Source organism: Channa argus, chromosome 12 (assembly GCF_033026475.1).
Source record: "Channa argus isolate prfri chromosome 12, Channa argus male v1.0, whole genome shotgun sequence".
Lineage (NCBI taxonomy): Eukaryota > Metazoa > Chordata > Actinopteri > Anabantiformes > Channidae > Channa > Channa argus.
This window is the reverse complement of record NC_090208.1, coordinates 27,082,074-27,103,590: the sequence shown is the minus strand read 5'-3', so window position 1 is coordinate 27,103,590 and position 21,517 is coordinate 27,082,074. Positions and strand designations below refer to the sequence as shown.

The window sequence follows — 21,517 nt, the reverse complement described above, 5'->3', positions numbered from 1 at the left end:
AATACATTTTTACTCATTACTACCTGCAACTGGTTGGAACAGGGTCAGGCCAAATGTACATGAGTAGCAGGACCAAAATATACTTAAACTACCAAAGTAAAAGTTATTTTACTTTGTCATTGTGTAGAATGACTCAACTTATAGTACAACATATTTTCTCATTCTGTCCTTTCCTATAACTAAAATTACACGTTTTAGACTTAGACAATATACTTTTCTTGCTGTTACTGTGTCTACAAACGTTTACTAAACTATCAACCTTGTGCCAAACTAATAGTTTGCCTAATTATTCCATCTCTGCAAATATAAAAGGATGATGTTGGAGTGAACGGACACGTGTGGGTACTAACAGTCGTGTGTTTATATTGTACTTTTAACAATGAAGTCTTTTCAAATAGCTGAGGAACATGGAATCAAACGATTAAAGAAAATAAGTGTCCTGACCCCGACGTGATTTGAACACGCAACCTTCTGATCTGGAGTCAGACGCGCTACCGTTGCGCCACGAGGTCTGCCTGTCTTCAGCTCCCCTGTTTACCTTTATAAATCCTGTTAGCGATAAAGTGTATCCTATCGTTACTGTAAATAGTTTATTTACGGAATTATTATTTCCTGTAACATTTCGCGTCACATTTTCCGCAATTAATATTTAAAGTTGTTACTTTATCTGCCACTAGAGGGCCGCTTCCAAAACATGAGCTTGTATTTTAACGTCACACCAGTCAGGTCAGTTTTATCTACCAAAAAAAAAACACTGCTTTTAGAAAAACAATACAATGAATCACACAAACGTTAGGCAAACATGTTATGTGTCCTGATGCACCAGTTGTTGGTCTTTAATAGCCAACGATTTTTCAGCAAAAATAACACTGAAGAACAGATGGAAAACAAGACAATTTTGTTTAAAAGTGCATTCATTTGATGCTGGGGGTTTTCTTGTGCTTTAAAATTTCCTCTGTTATATTTCTGTGGTTTGATGACAGAGAGTCATCAGGTAAAAGCTGCCGCCCTGCTCTGACTGTGTACATTACATTATTTGTGTGCTGTATGCATGACAAGTATTTAAAATGCAAATGGATGATGAGCAGAACAGAATGGTGGAAGCTGCTTGAAACACTAACTTTAGATTTAGCTAACTTTTTGATAACAGTCAGTTTTGGTACAATCACCTCATAAAAAAATTAAAAGTTCTAGTGTGTTGTAAACTCTTTTCAGATGGAGCAGCTGCATTGCCAACAGATGACAAACAATGGCGTTTAAGCATTTCGAAGGACCTTAGATGGTGTTGAAACTTTAGCCGCAGGTGAAAACATGCAGTCGCCTCATTTGCTTGAATAAGACCAGTGTACTGACACAGCAAAGTGCTGCAGTGAATAATCCGATTCATCCATTCCACACACTTGTAATTGGATCTTTTGAATATTTACATTGCAATTAACCAATAAAATGTGTGTTATAACTTCCCAAACTAACTTCTGCTTAAGGTCCCACCCTCGAGTTCACCATTCACAATCCTGAGCGCAATTCAATTCAACTTTATTTATATAGCGCCAATTCACAACGAAGTCGTCTCAAGGCACTTTACAGTATTTGTACAGTACTCAGCTTTTCTGTGTTTGAACAATATGGAAAAAGAATGAAATCTGATGGTAGTGGGATTCTGAAGAGGAAAAGAAAAAGAAAATCATTGACGTGGAGGACGAAGCATAAGCTAACAAAAACTAAGCTAATGACAATGAAATCAAATGAAACATCAGACTGAGACGCAGTTTTTTGTTTGCATGTCATTGCCCTCACACCGAGCTGTTGAACACACTGAATTATATAGGTATGATTGAATTATTATTTTAAATATGATTTTAAAATACCAAGACGACGGGGTGGATGAGCACACGACGGGGTGGTACACATAAAGCAGAACACAGAAAACATGACAAAATATGGAAATGAAACATTTATTCAACTTGAAAAAAAATAAATACAAAAATCAAATTCTCAATCACATTGATATAACCAAACCTGCTGTAGGGTCAATGTCGTCGACTTGGAGAAATGGAGCAGAAGGTTTTCAGCAGTGTAATCCGCCCCTGGAAAAAGCCACTGTAGAAGATTCCCATGACACGCAGATACAGGACTGGGAATCTGGACACGGTGTGATGTTTGTATTTGTGTCCCGGAGCTTCGACACAAACCGGGGAACTTAACGGCCACCTGGTGCCAAGGAGCCACAGAGGGTCCAGCAGCAGGGGCGCAACACAGAGGGCACGGAGTTTATTTCTGACTTCACTGGCACCAGTTCACTCACAGGGCATTTTCACTCACAAGGTGAGTCAGTGTATTTCACAAATAGTTACGTTATAGCGAGGCACAGGGCCGCGTGCGTAATGCAGGAGAAAGCGAGACGAACACTGGATGTTCAGAAATGTTCCCTCCAACATAAAAGCTATGTTCTTAAACTAGAACCAAAAAACAATTCTTAGGAATTTTTACTCAAAGTCTAGCACTTATGAACATATAGAAACTGTTGGAACATCAATTGAAAGAAGTAAGGATGAGTCCTAAGAGTGAGGGGCCTAATTAAAAACAAAAACAGAAAAAAATCTATGAAACAAAACTACATTCCCACATGCTTTTCATTAGTCTATGAATAAATAAATAGAATTGAAAGTTTGATTTTATTTACATACAATGACATTGTTGCGGCCCACTGTAAGACTCGCATGCAGCCTAAAAAGAATTAATATTCTCTCCAATCTTTGGAAAAGAAAAAAAAGTTGCCCCTAGCTGTGTTTGTGTCTTGCCTGGGTAGCTTAACCTCTCAAATACACAGAGCGTTTGTCAGCTTATTGTCCAGACATTTGGTTCAACAGTTTGGAGTAATCCTGTTTGACTGATCCTGCAGCATTAACCCGGCTGGATGGTGCCAGGCTAAACTAGTGCACTGATGTCTTCTGGGGTGGGGGTTTGGGGGGGGTGCTCTACAAGAGCCTATAGCACCACTTTATCATTTTATGCTGAGGTCACACCTTTTATTGGTGATAATACAAACCTGTCAGAACCCTGTTTAGATGACGTTTTGACATGTTTAGTGGCAACTTAACCAGTATTAGATTTTAAGTAGAGCTACAGTTGGGTTTTCCTTCCTATGGTGAATAAATGAGCATATAAATAACCAGGGAAACAACTTTAAAAGCAGAGCTCTCTGAGCTACAAATGACTTACAAGAAATTATTTACAGCAGAGGTGGAAAAGTAGTTTGATTAACTACAGCTCTGTTGAAAAAAAATGTTTTAACTACTTTTTAAGAGACTGTTTAAATTGATATATACATATCATATGAAATGATACCAAAATATCCAACAGTGGAGTTTATTGCAAGAGGTACCAGCTTACTTTTATTGTAATAGTGTGAATAGAATGTCAGCTTTATAAACATTGTCTTCCAGAAACCACAGTCCAACTAGTTGGGCTCTAGTCCAACCAGTCCAACTAGTTAAACCACTTACAAATATGAAAGTAGCTGAACTACCATTAAGCTAATGAAAAATGCAGAAGTGAAAGAAGTTTTCTCTATTACTTGTTTTGGTAAATGGTCACTTATATAGTGCTTTTCTACCTATTGGTCTTCAAAGCGCTTTACACTGCTTCTTATTCACCCATTCACACACACACTGACACACCAATGGGGGAGCTGCTATGCAGCTGGCCAAAACTCACCGGGAGCAACTAAGTTGGGGTTCAGTGTCTTGCTCAAGGACACTTCAACTTGTAGCCAGGAGGACTGGGAGTCATACCACTGACGCTGATGTTCGTGGATGACTTCTCTACCAACTGATCTACAGTACATGTATATGTCAGATATTTGAGTATAGCTGCTGAGGGTGTGACATTTTATACCATAAAGAGTTGTTAAAATAACAATAATTAACAGCTAGATGGCAGATAAACTTAGAAAAATATAAGGACAGTTTCCAGAGAATTATAGGGAAATATGGGACCCATAAAATAAAGCAGTGTTTTAATAAACTGTATGTCGACATTCTTCAAGGTTCAGGCTACAATGTAATTTAGCAAAGTTCATGCACACTTACATTTTCTGCAGCCCAGCAAACACCAGCAGAATATCAGACAAATGCATTCAGACACATACAGTGTTCAGTTTGTAGTGTAAATTCTGATTATGTACTCTGCAGTGGTAAATGGGTGGAAAATGATGATGACGTGAATGGAGTGATGAAATCCCACCTCATTATGTGGGTAGGTAGAGCTGTGGGATGTTTTTACAGCTGACGCCTGCAAATTGGCCTTCGTGGCGCACAGGTACTGGTACACATGGCTTTCTACCTGTACTTGGCAGAACGACATAAAGTTGACTCTAATCGGATCTGATCTAATCTGAAATTGTCTTGCTTGGGACGTATGGAGGAGGGGCGGCTGGTGCTGCCTCCTTAACAAAGGCACCAATTAACTGATTAAAGGCTTCTAAATTTAGAACCAGAGCCGCCTCCCACTGCATACTGAATCCGCTCTGGTCATGTTTTGTTGCCTAAAATCTTTGAACAAACTAAATACAGTAAGAGTGGAGCACACAACATTTTTACATTAAGATGGTTACTTCAGCCAGTTTGTGGAGAAGCATGTCAGTGTGTTGAGCGCTCAGGTGCAGTGTGTAATCACTTATTTAAATTTAATAATTATAATTTGACTGAAGTAATGCTGGATAAGGGCAGAATGGTGGTGGAGTTGTTAGCTTCTGCAAATATAGTGTAACAGTGTGATATTTGGCTGTAAAATGTGGTGAAATTAAACTGTACATAAGCAGATTTTACTGTCCACCACTGCTGATATTCAAAAACAAAACCTTGTGTGGTTAGTTTTGTGTTTATTAATGTGCTTTCAACAGGAAGTGTAGTTTATCGCCAACTAATGCAATGATTATGAAAGTATGAGAATACATAGAGCGTTGTGTTCAAATTCAAACTTCAGTTTTGGTGAGAGTTCCACTTTTTCAGAGTAAAAGTTGAAGTAGAGAAGAAACTGTTCGGAGAGTAAAGTCTACCTCTCGGTTCCCAGCATCCAGAGCTAAAAACACTTCTTCCTCCTAGGAGGGCTGTCTATACTGGGACTGAGGGTCTGATGGTGAACAAGTTTATCTGATTCTTTCTGTTCCAGGAGCTTCTCACGGTTTTAACAGGCACAGCTCATGATAAAACCTTCCCAATTATAAGAAAGGCATCCATTGATAAGTGAGGTTGTTTGTTTTACTGCTTTTAGTACTCGTCCTCCCACTCCTAAAAGCCAGGTCTCCCTTGTGTCTAGAAGCAAACTCATTTTCTCGTTCATCATAAGATCTCTGTACAGCCACCTCGTGATTGATTACAGCAAACAAGGTCGTGTTTGTGACTGTATGGGAACCATCATGTACTGAGAGAATCTGGATCTGCATTCTCTGCATGGTACAATCTTATATAAAAACAGGGGCCTGCACATACATTGTTTATTAATACTGCAATTTAGATTGATTCAGCCTGACATCATGTCCTAACATCTATGTTCCATAACGCTTTTATTCCAAATATTGCTCTGAAATCTTTCAACGTGAGTGGGCTACATGATTGTAAAGTCTGGCAGAAGAAAACAAAGTAGGATTTTTTTCACACCAATGCTGCTGTGTGGGCACATGTTCTTGTAAATATACCAGCTTTAATGTGGCTTTACATAGTAGGTAGCTTCTATAGACAGAAATGACTTAGTGTAGTTGTCGAAGCTTCTTGCTGATGGAACTTTGCTATTTGACCGACATTCTGTGGTTAGGAAGTGAGCTGTTGTTTGTGAAATTCAGTTGTCTGTGCAGCATCCTCTCCACAACTAACTCTAGGGCTTGCAGAGAAGTCCCTGGTGTCACTGGCTCTCTGCTAAAAGATGTGAAACAGAGCTGGTCCCTTACTGTGAACAGCTTCTGTATTGTATTTCCAAGCCAGTCTATTGCCAAGATACTTGGGTCCTTCACCCTATATTTTAATGACTTCAAGTGCAGTGTGAAAAATTTGTTTTGTTTGTTTTGAAATTTGTTTTGTTTGTAAACCTGTAAAAGAGCGATTTTTGAAAGGCTCAGCTTTTCTGAAAAGCTCTTTTTATACCCAATTGACCACATTATTTATTAAATGTTCCACCAGGTTTGTTTTTAACATTACATAACCTTCTGGGTCGTTCAGTGCATAGCCCATTTGGGTACGGACAGTAGTTTCCTCAGGATTGTACAAGCATTGTACGTCCCAAGAGATGTGTTTTTTGCATTTTTTTTTTCAATTACTCAAATGTTTTCTCAGTTGTAACATTTGATATGTTGTTTTTGTGCTATTTACAGCTAAGTGATTAGCATTCTCTTTTTATTTACACAGCATCCCAATGTTTTTTAAAATGGATATATATGCACATACAGACATTCATAGACACCTTGCTGTGGTGATACTTTGGCTTCAATAACATGTACTAAACATAATGTGAAAAACATAATGTTTAGTAAACATATAGAAATGGTCAGCATTCACTGTGTTCATTCCCAAAATATATTTCATTATGGGGACATCTATGCATGTATCTATACACACACTGAAAGGAAGAATGAAGAAGCTTAGAAAGATGTGTTTAGAGGTCCAACACTGCACATTCCATCTATATCCTTCTTCTGCCTTTTTGTCAGCATCAGGGGTGACGTCAGATTCAGCAAAGCCACTTGTCAAGCTACCACATGTTGAAGAAGCCACACAGGAAACACACCCAGTCTACCTTCAAATTAAAGCATAGAGTTTGTCACTTTAAACCCTTCTTTGCAACCGTAATGTCATATGGCAACAGACAGCACAAGTCCTTCTTCTTCCATAGGATGTCATCCATACTGTATCCTGTAATAATAGAATAGGAACCCAGTCAAATTACCTTATGTACGTTCATGCTAAACTACTCCCAAAAGCAACACTCACTGTGTCATATACTCTCCAAGCAGTAATTACACAGAAAACCCTTAGTTAGGAAATACTCACACTATGTATAAGTACTCAATTTGTAATTTTTTTTTCTCAAAATTTGCAGAAGACATTGTTGCCTACTTCTCCTCTGCACATACACTGTGATTACTTTAAGAAATGCTGTTAAGTCTTTTTATTATGTTTTAGGTTGCAAGCTGAGATCTAAAGCCTTGGAGACTCCAATGACCGATGTTACTGTGCCTGGTAACGTGGGCTCATGACCCTAGTATTTCAATTTCTGCCTAAAGTTAAAGACATGACTCTGGGCTTGAGAACAATGAGAACATTGTAAATGTGCAGACTACACAATCAATAAACTAAGGAATGTGAAATAATGAGGGTAATAAAAGTCATTAAGGACACTGAAGTCATGTCTCTAATGTTTGGGAAACTTGCTGCTCTAGCTCTTTGATTGAGATAATATTCCACTTCAAAGCAGACACGTGGTTGTGTGATGAGGACAGTAGTTTCCTCAGGATTGTCCAGGCACGTGCGTCAGGGGCTTTTATTTTGCGAGTGACCGGAAGTGCTCCACATTTACTCAGTCTTTGCGCACCCTCAGTGTTCTTAGTCCGTGTCTTGGCCGCCAGCGGGATAAACGTTAGGAAAATAATTCGGTTAAAAACTCGGTCGGGACAATAGGACCCATAGACATCATAAGGGATTTTTCAGTTTTACGGTAAGCGGGGCGGTCCGGGACCATGGACTGATCTGTAACGGCGGCGGATCAGCTGCAGCAGAAACCTTCGAGATGCTCCGAGCCTTCTGCAGCTGCACAATAACACCGATACCGGCCCGGGGACACAGCTATGCTTTTCAGACGGAGAGCCAGGTAACATCAGCCAGATCTTCATTTGGGGTTTTATCTTTACACCGAGCGGATGCAAGGATTGTGGCATTAAAGTGGGGCTCCAGCAGAGACAGAGGAGAACGTGTGGGCGGAGGAGCGGGGGCTCCGTCTCACGCAGTGGCCTTTCTTTTTAGGTTTATTCTGTCCAGCTGCGAGGTCCAGTCGTGTTTGGGTTTGGTGGTGGTGGGGGGGGGGGAGATATGAAAGCTGTGTGCAGAACTGAAGCGTCTTTGTGTTGTGGTGGAGACTGTGGGGTGGATCCACAGCTGACTCCCCTCTGTTTATCAGCGCTATTGTTCTTCCCTCTGATTTGCACATTTATTCCACACGAGCTGATTTGGTGCTTACTGATCACTGTTAGTTATTATTAATAAACACACATCACAACTCGTGTCCTCACATTGTTTAATGACACCACTCTTTCCAAGACACATTTACTATATATTATCACATAATACATTCATTATAATGCAGTATAGTCGTTGTAAATAATATCCATGGATTAAAAAGGTATTTCTCAGTAGAGTGAACAGGCCATTTAGCCTTTTCTACATTTTTTCCTATTCTATCAATCAATCAGCCACTTGTTTAAGGAGCACACGTTAAAGTGTTACTGTATATTGCTGTGGTATTAATAGTAATGACTCATTCCAATTAGTTGTTTTTATTTATTACATGTTTACATGTTCTTATATTACATGCCTTAGGTTGACTCTATCATATGAAACGCACCTGACTTGATCAGCCCTTACATTTGATAAGCTCTAACTCCAGAGAAAGAAGAAGTAGGAGGTCATGTTCCATAATGTATGTAATGCAATGTATTAATACACTGTGTGCACAATTATTAGGCAAGTGATTATTTTGACCATATCATCATTTTATCCATATTTTCCAAGTCCAAGCTGTATAACCTTGAATGCTTATTGGATTTAATGCACATCAGCTGATGTGTATTTGTGTAATGAGGGAGGATGTGGCCTAAGGAGATCAACACCCTCTATCAAGGTGTGCAGATTCTTCTCCTCAGGAAAAATGGGCCAAAAGAGAGATTTTACTGACTCTGAAAAGTCAAATATTGTAAAAAGTCTTTCACAGGCATGCAGCAAGATATTGGGGCGTGATGACAGAACCATCAAACGTTTTGTAGCAAATAGATGCAAATGAACCGCCACAGATTTGAGAAGAATCAAACATGAAGCCACCTGGAACCCTGTATATGCTAATACATAGTAACATGAAAACACTAACCGTGGTTATGGTTGCTGTTGCTGCTGGAACCGTTAATTTAGCTTCAGTTTAAATTTAAATGTGCTTTACTGGCTAAAATGTTTTACAGCTTGACTGTTCTCTACAAGCTACAGTAGAAACACACAGGCATGTACTGTGTGTTTCTATGCAAACGCATTAAAGGACGTTGAGATGAGATTGTGTGTATAACTGCTGAATGTCTGTATTGTAAACCAAGACAAAACAGTGTGAGGCAAAGTATCACTCATGCTGACAGTGTTTACTCAGCCTTTTCTTGTAAATTTACACTATCGTGCAAATGTACAAATGTAGTCCAAGCTATCTATGTCCAATTCACAGGTTCAGCTCTGGACTACAGACATACTTGTTGCTCAACACTTATTTCCTGTCTTTAGTTCTGACACTATAGTTTTATTTACTAATGCTAACTGAAGGAAAAAGGTCAACTTGACACGAAACAAGGTTTATTGTAAAACACAACACAACAGAACTTGAATGTTTCTGATATTGTTATAGTGCTTAATTACAGTTCAGTATTGACATTAATTATATATTATTATTATATAATGATCTGCATATGTTGCTATATATAGTCTCCTTCAAAGGTAGGCCAAGGCTACTTCACTTGTCTTTGCTGTACACTGAAGACATTTAGGTTTATAGGATCATTTTGCTTAAGTAAATTAAGTGTGTTTTTACGTATTGTCATACACACACTGAAAGACACATTGCATTTCTTCAACTGCCCCTATATGTCTGTTAGTCCAGAGCCAGGATGAGGTTGTTTGTTTGTGCCATAGAACTCTGTTCATTTCCAATAACTAATAAAATCAACCAGACGCACAGCTTCTTTTGTGACATAGTTTTTCTTTCCAAACTTTTTATTAATTAATGAATTAAAAAAATGTTTAAGTTGACTTCAGAACTTACACATGTACAGATGTGTGTACTGTGTTTTCTGGGTTAAAGTATTTAGACATTTTCATGAACTTAACATCTCTGTTCATCTCGAACAGGACTGCACCTAAAATTTTCCTAAGAGCATCAACTCTGAAAGGAAAATGTTGGACAGATGAAGCAGAATGTTTGATGCGAAAAGGGACCTACATGCCAACATCAGAGCAGCATTGAGAAACAGTGCATAATGATTTACAATCTTAACATCCCAGGTCTATCAAGGGCTGAAGCTCAGGAGAAGTTGGAGATGCAGCAGGACAGGGATAGTGGTTCTGCTACAAACTAAGAAAATCCACCTTTTGGAGTCCATATCTGGGGGGGTCGAAACCCCTAGATGAGCATCATCGCAAATACAAACTTTGAAGAAGAATCAGATATTGATTGGACGGTTACTATTAGGAACAAAGCATGTCCTGTTGTCTCTGGAGGATTGCAGGATGCCTTCCTCTCTATGATGATGATCATGTTGATGATGTATTAGTCTTGTTTGTTTTATGACTCACCCGAATGTATTTAACTCCTTTCTTTCTGCTTGGCCCAACTCCTCCCCCTTATATATTTCTTCCCCATCAATACTTCTGTCCCACCATTCTATATCCCAACCTGCCTGTCTCATTTCTCTCCCTCTTTTTCCTTATCCTCCTCTCATGTCTCCAATTTCCCTGCCCCTTCTCCATCCCATCATCTATCCTGCCTCTTCAAGCTCATAATTTCGTTTTCTGTCCACCCACTATTTATCTCTGTCTTCATTTCTCTTCTCCAACTCCTGTTTCCTGCATGTGCCTACCTCCTCCATCCATCCAAACCTCCTCCCTTAGGATGTTACGATGGCTGATGTGTGGTCGGGTCGGCCCAGTCTGGATGTGGAAAGCACTACTGCTCTTCGTGGCTATTGCTTTTGCTGGCCAGCTGCTGGGGGTCATCTTCAGCAAAAGGTACATGTCTTCTTTTTTATCGGATTCTTAACTTTAGCTGTTGTTTCCCTTTTACTCTGCATTAAATTTCTATCTAGGTCACCTGATCAACAGCTTTCACCACAGCGGAAAGTGTTCCGCATGCTGATTTAGATAAATGTTAAATTGTCTGCACTTATATAGTGCTTTTCTATTTCTATTAGCACTCACAAACACACACACTTACACACCAATGGGGGAGCTGCTTTGCAGCTGCTTTGCCATAAAAAGAGGAACAGAGCAAAAGGTTTGTTATAGGAGCCACGCTGGCTCTGTGGCTGGTGGAGGTGTGGATGGGACTCAAACATGTACAAATGTACATACATAATATGATGTACGTTTCATTTGTCTGGTGATTCAGACGCAGCTTTTTCTTTAACATATTTGTTCATTCTCTGAAGAACAAAGTAGAAATATGTAATTCCTGCTCACCATTCGACAGCTGTTAAAAGGCACATGGTCACCTACACTGTCAGTTCATGTATTTGTTTGGAATTTTGTGATCGAATATTTGTTGTCACTAGAGCTATAATCGGTGTAGTACATTTACCATCATAGTAGACATGGTAATGGGTGTACATCTACAGACAGCATGTGCGTTTACCACAGAACCCCTCCTACAAGTGATAGTCTGTTGCATACTCAGCTTTAAACTCTCTCCCCTGCAAAGCTGCCCAAGTAACTCTTCCACTCTGTCCTCTGAATATCTGGTGCCAAAGGCCCTAGGGGAGGTTCAGGTTGTAGTCCCTCTGGTCTGTTGATAGCATTTCTATGGTGTGGTGTGTCATATAGCCAGACAATCCACTTGGCTTCCTAATGTATGCTGCCCTTTGACTGGTCCACAAATTAGACTGACTGGAAACACTAATATTCATATTTTAACTAAGAATCACTTATCTACTAGTGTATTTACTGTTACTTAGATTTAAAAAACACAATCTTTTAACTTTCATTACATTCACATTAAGTTAACAAGAAAAATTCAGTTGATTCCATTAAAATTCCTGTCAAATGTTTTACAGTGCATCTGTCTGCATTACTGGCAAACTGCAGGAAAGTTACAAGTTAAGACTTTCCAGTGACAGACCGCCGCATGATTAAATTGTACCTTACCTCATCACTCTCTTTCAATTCTGATTTGGTCTCCACAAGCAAAGACAAGTATATCTGGCTCCTCAGCTTCTCAGTGTTCTACTGTGTTCACCAGCTGGTGTTTGTCTGTCTGCTGTTTGCTGCTGAGTGGGTGCAGCAGCTGGTAACATACAGGACACATTTAAACAGAAAGATTGAGATGTGATCCAAAGTCAAATCCTCCCTTCTTCTACTTTTTCTTCTACTACTTCCATTTAGCACTGTCCAGCCACCTGCTCGCTCCATCTTCTCACCCCCTGATGCTCAGGGACCATCTCTGGGCCCCTGTCAGCCCCACAACCACATCATGTTCCTCAAGACCCACAAGACAGCCAGCAGCACAGTGCTCAACATGTTGTACCGCTTTGGGGAGGAGCGTAACCTCCACTTTGCCCTTCCACTGGGCTACCAGCTGGGCTACCCACTACCCTTCAACGCACACAGGGTCAAAGGTTACCGAGGTCCCAGGGTCACGGAGTTCCACATCATGGGCAATCACATGAGATTTAACAAGCTGGAGGTGAGAGATGCATAAAAAGAGATAGGCAAGTGCAATACAAGGTCAACTCTGGTACAGTGATGTGGATACATTTTGCTATAAAGTGTGTAGGCAAAAAAACTAATATACAGATTGTACACTGAGCATTTGTATTTGCTTGGTTAACACTCAACAATTTGCAAAAGAGGTTTGTTCTTTCACAACATTGTTTTAATACTGAAATAATCAAGAATGAGATTGTGAAATGCAGACTCACTTGGTGGCCTGCCAGCATCTTCTTATTTGACGGATCTAATTAATTGGTTATGTAACATCACCAGAGCCAGACCAGTTGTCCACATCAATTGCACTTAATGTTGATTTTCGATTTTGCCTCAATTTAAGGGGACGTGAACATAGCAAGAACAACAAAAAACAGTTGTTCAAGCTATAATATCTGTCTATTATCTTTCTTCTAAAACTGTATCTCTAGGGTCTTCAATAGCCAATCAGAGCATATATTACAACTTTTTTTAAGGGTTAGGGTTAAGGAATTTCCATGAAATCATGAACAAAGATTTAATCTAAGCTTGTAAATTTTACATTCTCTGCATTTATATAGTGCTTTTCTACCTATTGGCACTCAAAATGCTTTACACTGCTTCTTATTCACCCATTTGCACACACACTCACACCACTGGGGGAGCTGCTATGCAGCTGGCCGACACTCATCGGGAGCAACTAAGTTGGGGTTCATGACCGCTCTACCTTCCTGCGCCACAGTCGCCCCATGTAGTTGTAGCATATTATAGATCCTGATCTGATCAACTGTAATAGGGAGGTTAAATTCTAAAGCTGGATATCAAAGCACCTGAAGGTCAGGAAAGCAATTAAATGCCACTTGTGTCTATAGGAAAAACGTAATAAACAACAGTAAGTAATGATATTTAAATTAAAACACCTAAAAAAAAAAATATTGAAAACTTCAACAGATAATGGATTTTACAATTTCTAGGAGTCAGGTCCTTCATCATTCTCTAATAACATTAGTAGCAGTAGTAGTAGTAGTAGTAGTACTAGAGGTGATAGGCCAAATCCACTATTGAGAAAGGGTGAGAAACTATTTAGTGCAAAGATTGGTGACAGCAGAGTAACTACATACCTCAGAGACTAATAGAGCTCTTTAGAATCAGAATATACCATATGATTGTTGTTGCAGCTGAATTGCCTTGCAAAATGCAATTTTTTAAATTAAGTTCTTCCACTCTGTCTCTCAGGTGGAGAAGGTGATGCCGGCAGACACTTTCTACTTCTCAATCGTCAGGAACCCAGTTGCTATGGCAGAGTCCTCCTTTGCTTATTTCAAAGAAGTAGCCCCTGCCTTTCGGAAGACCAAAGGTTTGGGTGAATTTGCTGATGACCCTCACAAATACTATGACCCTCGTCTTCGCAACAACCACTATGCCCGCAACCTGCTGTGGTTTGACTTTGGCATGGATCACAATGCAAATTTTTCAATTGCACTGGCTCAGCGTGGTGAAGCAATGATCCGTCGTGCCTTTAAGCTGATTCTAGTGTCTGAGTACTTTGATCAATCCATGATCCTGCTGAGACATGCCCTCTGTTGGCCGCTGGATGCTGTCGTCTCATTCAGTCTGAATGCTCGGCAGCAGAAGCCCAGCAGCAGTGGAGGAATGAGTGGGAGCTGGGTGGGCAAAGCGGCTGCAGCAGCTGGGGTCAGTGTCAGAGTTGGACATGCACAAGTCAAGACAGCACCCAATCTGTCACTGACAGAGGAACAGCGGGAGAGGCTACGCCAGTGGAATGCCTTAGACTGGTACTTATACAAAGCCTTCAACAGGACCTTCTGGGAGGAAATTGACAGGTTCGGTCACGCCCAGATGGAGCAAGAACTAGCTCTTCTCAGAATGCGGCGAGAAGATCTGGCCCGGGTTTGTCTCAGGGATGGCGGGAAACCTGTGGAGGCACACCGGATCCGAGACAAAAACATCCGGCCATTCCAGAGTGGATTAGTGAAGATTCTCGGCTATGAGCTTCAACCGGGGCTGGACAACACCACCAGGGCTGCCTGTCTGAGGTTGATCAGGCCTGAGATCCAGTATAAAGATTTGCTGGATGCTAAACAATTTCCTAGGGCTTTGCCGGCCCAAGCCCCGCCAGGACAACAAAGCCAGGGATTGATTGGATCAGCCGGCGGCTCTTTGCTAAGGCAAGACTCATCCAGGACAGGAGAGAGGCTAGTGGGGGGAAAGGCTGGAGGAAGGATGGTACTGGAAGGGGAGAGAGACTGGGATGGAAGCCATTTAAGTAGGAGCAATGAGACTTTGAAACAAGAAAAAGGAAGGCTGAGATAGTTTGAGGTGAGTCTCCTTCCTAAATATGGCACATTTGGCTGCTGAACAAATTGATGAATGAAACTGAAAACTGAGCCAAGTGCAGTTTACGCTCCTCTTTTGCACTTCTACTTTTTGGCCGTTTGGCTTGTTTCCCTGACAAACTGTCTACTTTTTACATAGTGTAAATCTTGTGGTCTTAACCTTTGACCTCTGAGCGCCTGAAGGAGGGTTCGGAGTTCTGTCTCCTGAAAGTGTTGGCAGGTCCTGGTGCTCTTTACCACACAATCAAAAGTGACAGCAGACACATGGAAGTGTGTTCTATCCACATTTCATATTAATACTTTAACAAGTTCAGATTATTATGTCAACCTTGCAAGCCCTGCACATGCTTGAAGATCCTCAAGGTAATGTTTGTGCCTGTCATGCAGTACCGTTACATGAGTCACTGAGCTAAGCAGATAAACACATGGTGGTATTTGAACATTGATGGTGTTTCCAGAAGAAAGACTCTTCTAGTGATCTGGATGAAAATATATTGTAGAAATAGCCTTAATCTACTTCCAAAGTTGTGAACTATCTATTTAACTAAACAAAGATGGAAATGCCGCCATTCTCACGTATGTGTTTAAAACATTTTAAAGGATAAAGGCAGGTCACTTTGTAAGATAAAAAGTTGTAGCTGTGAGCAGATTTTAACAACCAAGGTTTGTGGAGAAGAATAAGAAAAATGAGACATCTGGATCGAGACAGATTAACACTATTTTGAGCTGAGGAAACTCATTATTTGTTTTGGAATTGAAAAAAAAAAGATATAAAAAAAACCATCCTTCTCCTTTAAACATAGAATCCAATGAAGTTTTCAGTCAGAAGTTTTTCAGAGATCACTGGGGACTGTATATCTTTTAGCAAACCGCTCTGTGGCTTGGATGTGATGATAGTACACAGACTGGGTGTGTGTTTACAGCACTACAGTAATTTACGGCTTGTAATGTCAGTATTGGCTGCTACTTGTTTGCCGCCAAAAGTAATTAGGATGAACACTTTGAGTAGAACCACTTACAGTTGGTAAACCTCAGCCCCATCTAAACCCACTACTCTGACAGCTGCTAAAATATGTCTAATATATGTCTTAACACTACAAGAGGGGAAAAGGTCATAAAGGCTGCGCTTCCATTTTTAACCCCTTAATACCCTCCAATCTACATGAGGCTTGGTAATTTGCTTGGACACATTCCTTTTTTCCAGTATCTGCTAAATGTGTTCATCACGAGATCCACTTTCTTATCAGGTAAATGACATTCATATGGGCCAAAACCAATCTCAAAGCAGCTGAAACTCATCCCTCTGTCTGGAATGCAGCATTAGGCGGTTTATCTTTAAAAAAGCTAATCTCGTGTGCTATTACAGTCGGGTCCTGCATGGTACTTGTCCAAAACCTGCTGATCCTTATCATTGTAGTTTGTTGTTAACATGCTGCTGCATGAAGATTAAAACAAAATCTAATACTCATTGGTTAAAACATTCTTTTTTTTTTTTTCATGTGGGTGTCCGTCATGTCATGTGTGGTGTCAACACCACAGATATAATTAATAGTGTGTGTGTTTGGTTGAGAGCTTCATTGCTCTCAAAAAAAAACTCATTACATTTTATCATCTACCATGAACGTGGGTACTGTAAATGAGCTTGAAACAATTCTGCAACTGTATTTTGGTACTGTGAGCACAGGCCTGTGTTAGGAGTGGACACAGTGCCATGTTTACACTGCTAGTCTTATCAAGACTTTAGATAAATGCTAAGGAAGTGGTTGCATTAAGAGCAAACACATGACTGATGACAGGAAGACTTCTTACAGAAATATGATCAAAAATAAAACCAGGTGAAATGACTGTTTGTCATAAGTATGTTTTTAATAAAGGTGGACTTCTGAACTACTAGAGAATCTTTTGTTAGGTTTTTAGAATGATTTTAGATTTTTGAAATGATTCATTGTATTGTTAATTCTTTAACTCAAATCTTATAAACTGCAAGACACTATGAAACATAAAACACTGGCCCTTAGAGAGGCTTTGGAGAGATTTCAGGGCTCTTGAAGTAAAGTGAATTATACTGTTTATTACAGCCATCCCCAGCTGTGCAGTGCCGGTCAGAGCCCGGTAGAAATTGGGGAGGGCTGCGTCAGGAAGGGCATCCGGCGTAAAAAAACGGTGCCAAATCAACATTGATCCGCTGTGGCGACCCTGAACCCACGGGATAAGCCGAAAGGACGAAAAAACAAAACAACAAAAAAAAAACGCATTACAGCCTTTGAAACACAATATAATGAAATTATCTGTAAATTACAACCTTTAAAGTCAGAAATAATTTTACAGCCTTTAAAATCAAATTTAACTTTATCTCAGTCTGATCACAGTCACTTTGTTCTGGGCTGTTTCAGTTTAGGCCTACATCAAAAATACTAATTCTAAATCAAAACATGTAAATAGCCACTAAAATAAGCATTGGTAAATGTCAGGTAAGCTGTGTGCTGTTGCCTTCTACTTGCTGTTTCTGTGTAAGGATTCTCAAAAGTTCCCCCCTAGGAAACACAAACAGAACATCAAGTTTATCGATTCTCACAGAGGATGTGAAGCATGCAGATTGTATCAGAGCAGCAGCCATTCTCTGTTAACTGGGTTGTTTTGATGTGAGTGAAAAGCACAGTGCACACAGGAACTTGTGCTGCCGCGTGTGGATGACTGACAGATTCTGTGTATGACACATCATAGCGGCATGTCTGTCTGCTGTGTAGTTTTTCATCTACTGCTGTCACAGACAGTGCAACACAACAGTCTTTCCTGTGGCATCACTTATGCACTGTGGCTCGTTTGAGAAATCTGAAAATAATACACACCGTCTGACCTTTCAAAAGTGAGTATTTTTTCCCAGGCAGCAATAAAAAAAGAATCTGAGTACAATGCAGATCATACTGTGCTACACAATACTGCAAAAGTATGTAAAAACAGTTGCAGTTGTTCAACTCACACATGGTCTAATGACCCTAACTTAGCTGCACAGCCCTGGTTGTCCTACTGCCAGGTGAATGTGCAAACATGTCACCTATGGATTGAAGTTCTAGAAATGGCTTGAAGTCTGTTGGAGCTCTCAATATGTGTCTCTTTAAAATATTCCACATTTGACTAATGAGAGCTTTAAACAAAGAGTTCTTCAACAGAACAGCAGGTTGTATTCTCCTTCCTCTGCAGCGTCAATGGTGTCACCTTACAGCAGCAGACCTGCTCTGGCATAGGGTTCACTGAACTTTGCTTGAACGGCTACCTCCTCTGGCTCCTTTGGTGATAAGCTGATTGTTAATCAGCTCTCACATTTGCAGAGAATCTGATTCAAAGCAGTGTCAAAAAGTGTCATACCTGTGTTTATTCATCTACTCTCATTAAAGGCCAAACTTAATTAGATTTTCTTTCACTGGAATCAGGAACACAGCTAACTGACACAAAACATTTGCTTCAGTTACAATGCAATGACAAAATGGCACCTGGACAACATTTCGTCCCATTGTATATGTATGTACCATCTCTTTCACATTTCATTCATAGTTCAATCAAGCATTATACAATGTGATGTATTACAGATTTTTGGCACCCAGAAAGGTCTTCTCCTTTGTAGTCATTAAAAAATGGCAAAGGTTAAGGTCAATCATTTTTTTATTATTTTGTTATATAATAAATGTGCCATCGAGTTCCGGGACTGCCCGGGAAAACCAGAACTTTTCTCTCGGAAAGATTGACTTAAAGATGTCTCTCTCATCCATGCAGAGAGGTCACAGAGACAGAAATATGTGATGTGGGACAGTCATCTCATCGGGTGAAAAGGACAAAAGGAGCTTTCGATGAGTGGATGAAAGAATTTAGGGATTTGGTAAAGATGGAGGAGCCAGAGCACATGGCCCTTTTAACTTTTTACAAAGTTAAGAAAACATTGCTTCTTACCCAGTCCAGACTGCATGATAATGGTCTGTCCATCTTGTAGCTCCTGCTGTATTGTCCTCAGATTAAGCAGACTAATCTTCTATTGTCTCCCATGGACATTGCAATTGCAAATACAAAAACCTTCCTTTTTGTTTAATATCAGCACGTTGTGATGTTAAATACCTGTGTTTGAGCATTTTCACTGGCCTCTGCCCTGCAGTAACTACTCTGTAAAGACTGTGAAAGTGATGGTTGTTATTGGTCTGTTGAGTTTATAGATAAAAATGCAGTGCCTGTGTTTTTCACGAAGAAGAAACATCATCGAGTGCAGCAGTGTGGCTCATTTGATGTGCTTGTAATAGTTTTCCAAAAACACTGGAGCTCTGTGGCGGAGAGGAGTAAAGTGTGCAGGTGTGATGAGAGTCTGGTTTAAAAGCTGTGCCCTGTCTGTGCTCCAAGACATTTGTTCAGGCTGATACCTTAATATTTAAAAGTTTAAAAACAATTTCTGGAATGTGACTCTTTTCAACATTATATATTCAGAAACATCTGATCTCTAATGGTTAAAGTGGATAGAGAGGCTGTTGATGACATGGCACTTAAGTTACAGGACTGGACAGCCAGAATACACACAACACTCAGCTGTAGGAGAAAGACTAATGCACAGCAGTCACACAAACACAACAGGTTGTTTTTGCTTTAGGGTGTAATTTTATGGACCATGGCTTTAAAACAACATCCTCTTGTATTTATTCTTGTAGTCACCATTTGTACATACTGTATTTATCAGGATTAGCACCTTGTGAAATTTAGTAATGATAAGGATGTGCATGTCAGAGCATGATGGAATTTGCTGATAAGAAAACATGGACTCTGCAGACTTTGATTCATTACTGCAGCCACTGTTAGAAGATTAATGACAAATAGATCTAAGCAACAATTAGAATTATTGCAGGTTGTAATTCAAAACTTGACTCACTTAAGATTAAGTGAAAAGTCACATGACAGTGGAACCAAATGCATCACACTCGCAAACAAAAAGTGATAGAGTACATTATAGATTCCAGCCGTGCCAATCAGCCTTCTGCCTCTGAACCAAAGTATTAGTATGAATGGTATCAGTATGTGATAAATATGAGATAAAGATTTGGCCTGTACCCAATTTAAATATTCACCTTACTACTAAGGCTGAGTCTTGCCTCAAGATAAAGGGAAATTACATAAGGAAATAGAGACAATTGTTAGAAAACCAATATGACTAAATCACAATATTTAAATAAACCTTAAAAACATTGGAATCAAAGACATTTGTTATCTTAAGGAATGATTTATGACAACAAAAACATGCCAAAGTTTTAAATTCTATAATAACAAGAAAGGTCATTATCCTTTGATAGAGAGTTACTGATCTTGTAATTATGATCTAGCTTCTTACATTTTCTTTTACATGATGCTACACAGTTAAACATACACTATAAGAAAGCATCTCCCAATTTTTTTAAATAGCGAAAACAATGAGGTTTTGTACACACTGTGTACATATATCTGTGGTTAATGCCTATTTACGATCCCTGTAACACGAATACAGCTGAAAACTGTGCTTTATTTTTATGCCTGTCTTCCTGACATAGTGATAACCTTATACTTCCAGGGGAAATTTGGTTTAAACATTTTACTGATACAGTACTGTGACGTATTACTACTAATAAAGTTTTCATGTGTATTGTATGTCACGTAGTGTGTTATGTAGCGTGTACGTATGATGGATAGTAAGCTCTGATATACAGTATGATTCATCTTTACACTTCATTTGAACTGCTTCCATTTATGTTCCCACATTCCTAGTAATTTCACTCATGTTGTTACAGATTACAATGAAGTGAAGTTCGGGATGGACAAATTAATTTTTTAAGTTTTGTTCCTCATGTTTTTGTTGAGATTTGTGTTAGCTCACACTCTTTGTGCGCGTCCACTGATTTTTATTTTTTCCTTTTACTGAATAAACATTTCTTGAACTTCACTAACTGGTTGTATTTATATATTTGTTTTCCTCTGTGCAGTCTTCTATAAGTGACTGTACAGTTTTGTAGCCAGATAGTACTAGTGGATAAGTAGGAATAAGAGTTCCCCACTAAACCCACAAAACCTGCCTCAAGAGACTTGCTATGCTAATGACACTCTGCTTTATGTGGCTGTGTCTCCAGATGACATGGGCCTATTGATGTTTTTTTTTTTTAAATATATTTCAGACATAGAACTTCTTACAGCTCAACTAAGACAAACAAACGTTAAAGGTGATGGATAAAGCATAATTTGTGGAGTTTTGGTAAATTTATATACCCTTAAACGTTAGGGCTTCTAATCCTCCCTGGGAATTTGTAAAGGTGATGCATGGAGTTTTTCCAATTCAGACCAGAGGCTACATTACTAAACACAGCAACAGAGACAAGAAAGCTGCTCAGCATTATATTGCTAAGCACTAGAACCCTACCTTCCTGCTATTTTCTGCTAAAAATTGGTGTGTGTACTGGATAAACTGTTAGCTGT

At 39.6% G+C, this 21,517-nt stretch overlaps 1 protein-coding gene and 1 non-coding gene across 3 annotated transcripts; one reads left to right on the top strand and one right to left on the bottom strand.

Moving 5' to 3' along the window:
- Positions 1 to 440: 440 nt before the first annotated feature.
- On the bottom strand, positions 441 to 512 carry trnaw-cca (transfer RNA tryptophan (anticodon CCA)). Its single transcript has one exon. It is a non-coding gene; the product is annotated as a tRNA-Trp (tRNA).
- Positions 513 to 7,556: 7,044 nt separating this feature from the next.
- Positions 7,557 to 20,990, top strand: gal3st4 (galactose-3-O-sulfotransferase 4). 2 transcript variants are annotated; one of them, XM_067524448.1, is made up of 5 exons: positions 7,557 to 7,860; positions 10,905 to 11,021; positions 12,390 to 12,690; positions 13,926 to 15,029; positions 18,818 to 20,990. In XM_067524448.1, exons 1-4 carry the CDS (start codon positions 7,838 to 7,840, stop codon positions 15,021 to 15,023), a joined length of 1,539 nt encoding a protein of 512 aa, XP_067380549.1. In that variant the 5' UTR covers positions 7,557 to 7,837; the 3' UTR covers positions 15,024 to 15,029; positions 18,818 to 20,990. The 2 variants fall into 2 exon arrangements, with proteins under 2 accessions (XP_067380549.1, XP_067380548.1); XM_067524447.1 differs by having other exon boundaries at positions 13,926 to 20,990.
- Positions 20,991 to 21,517: the final 527 nt, after the last annotated feature.

Coding starts and splice junctions, on each gene's coding strand:
- gal3st4 (XM_067524448.1), top strand. CDS start 7,838: ATGCTTTTCAGACGGAGAGCCAG. Junction 7,861..10,904: donor CTTTTCAGACGGAGAGCCAG/GTAACATCAGCC, acceptor CTCCTCCCTTAG/GATGTTACGATGGCTGATGT. Junction 12,691..13,925: donor TGAGATTTAACAAGCTGGAG/GTGAGAGATGCA, acceptor TCTGTCTCTCAG/GTGGAGAAGGTGATGCCGGC.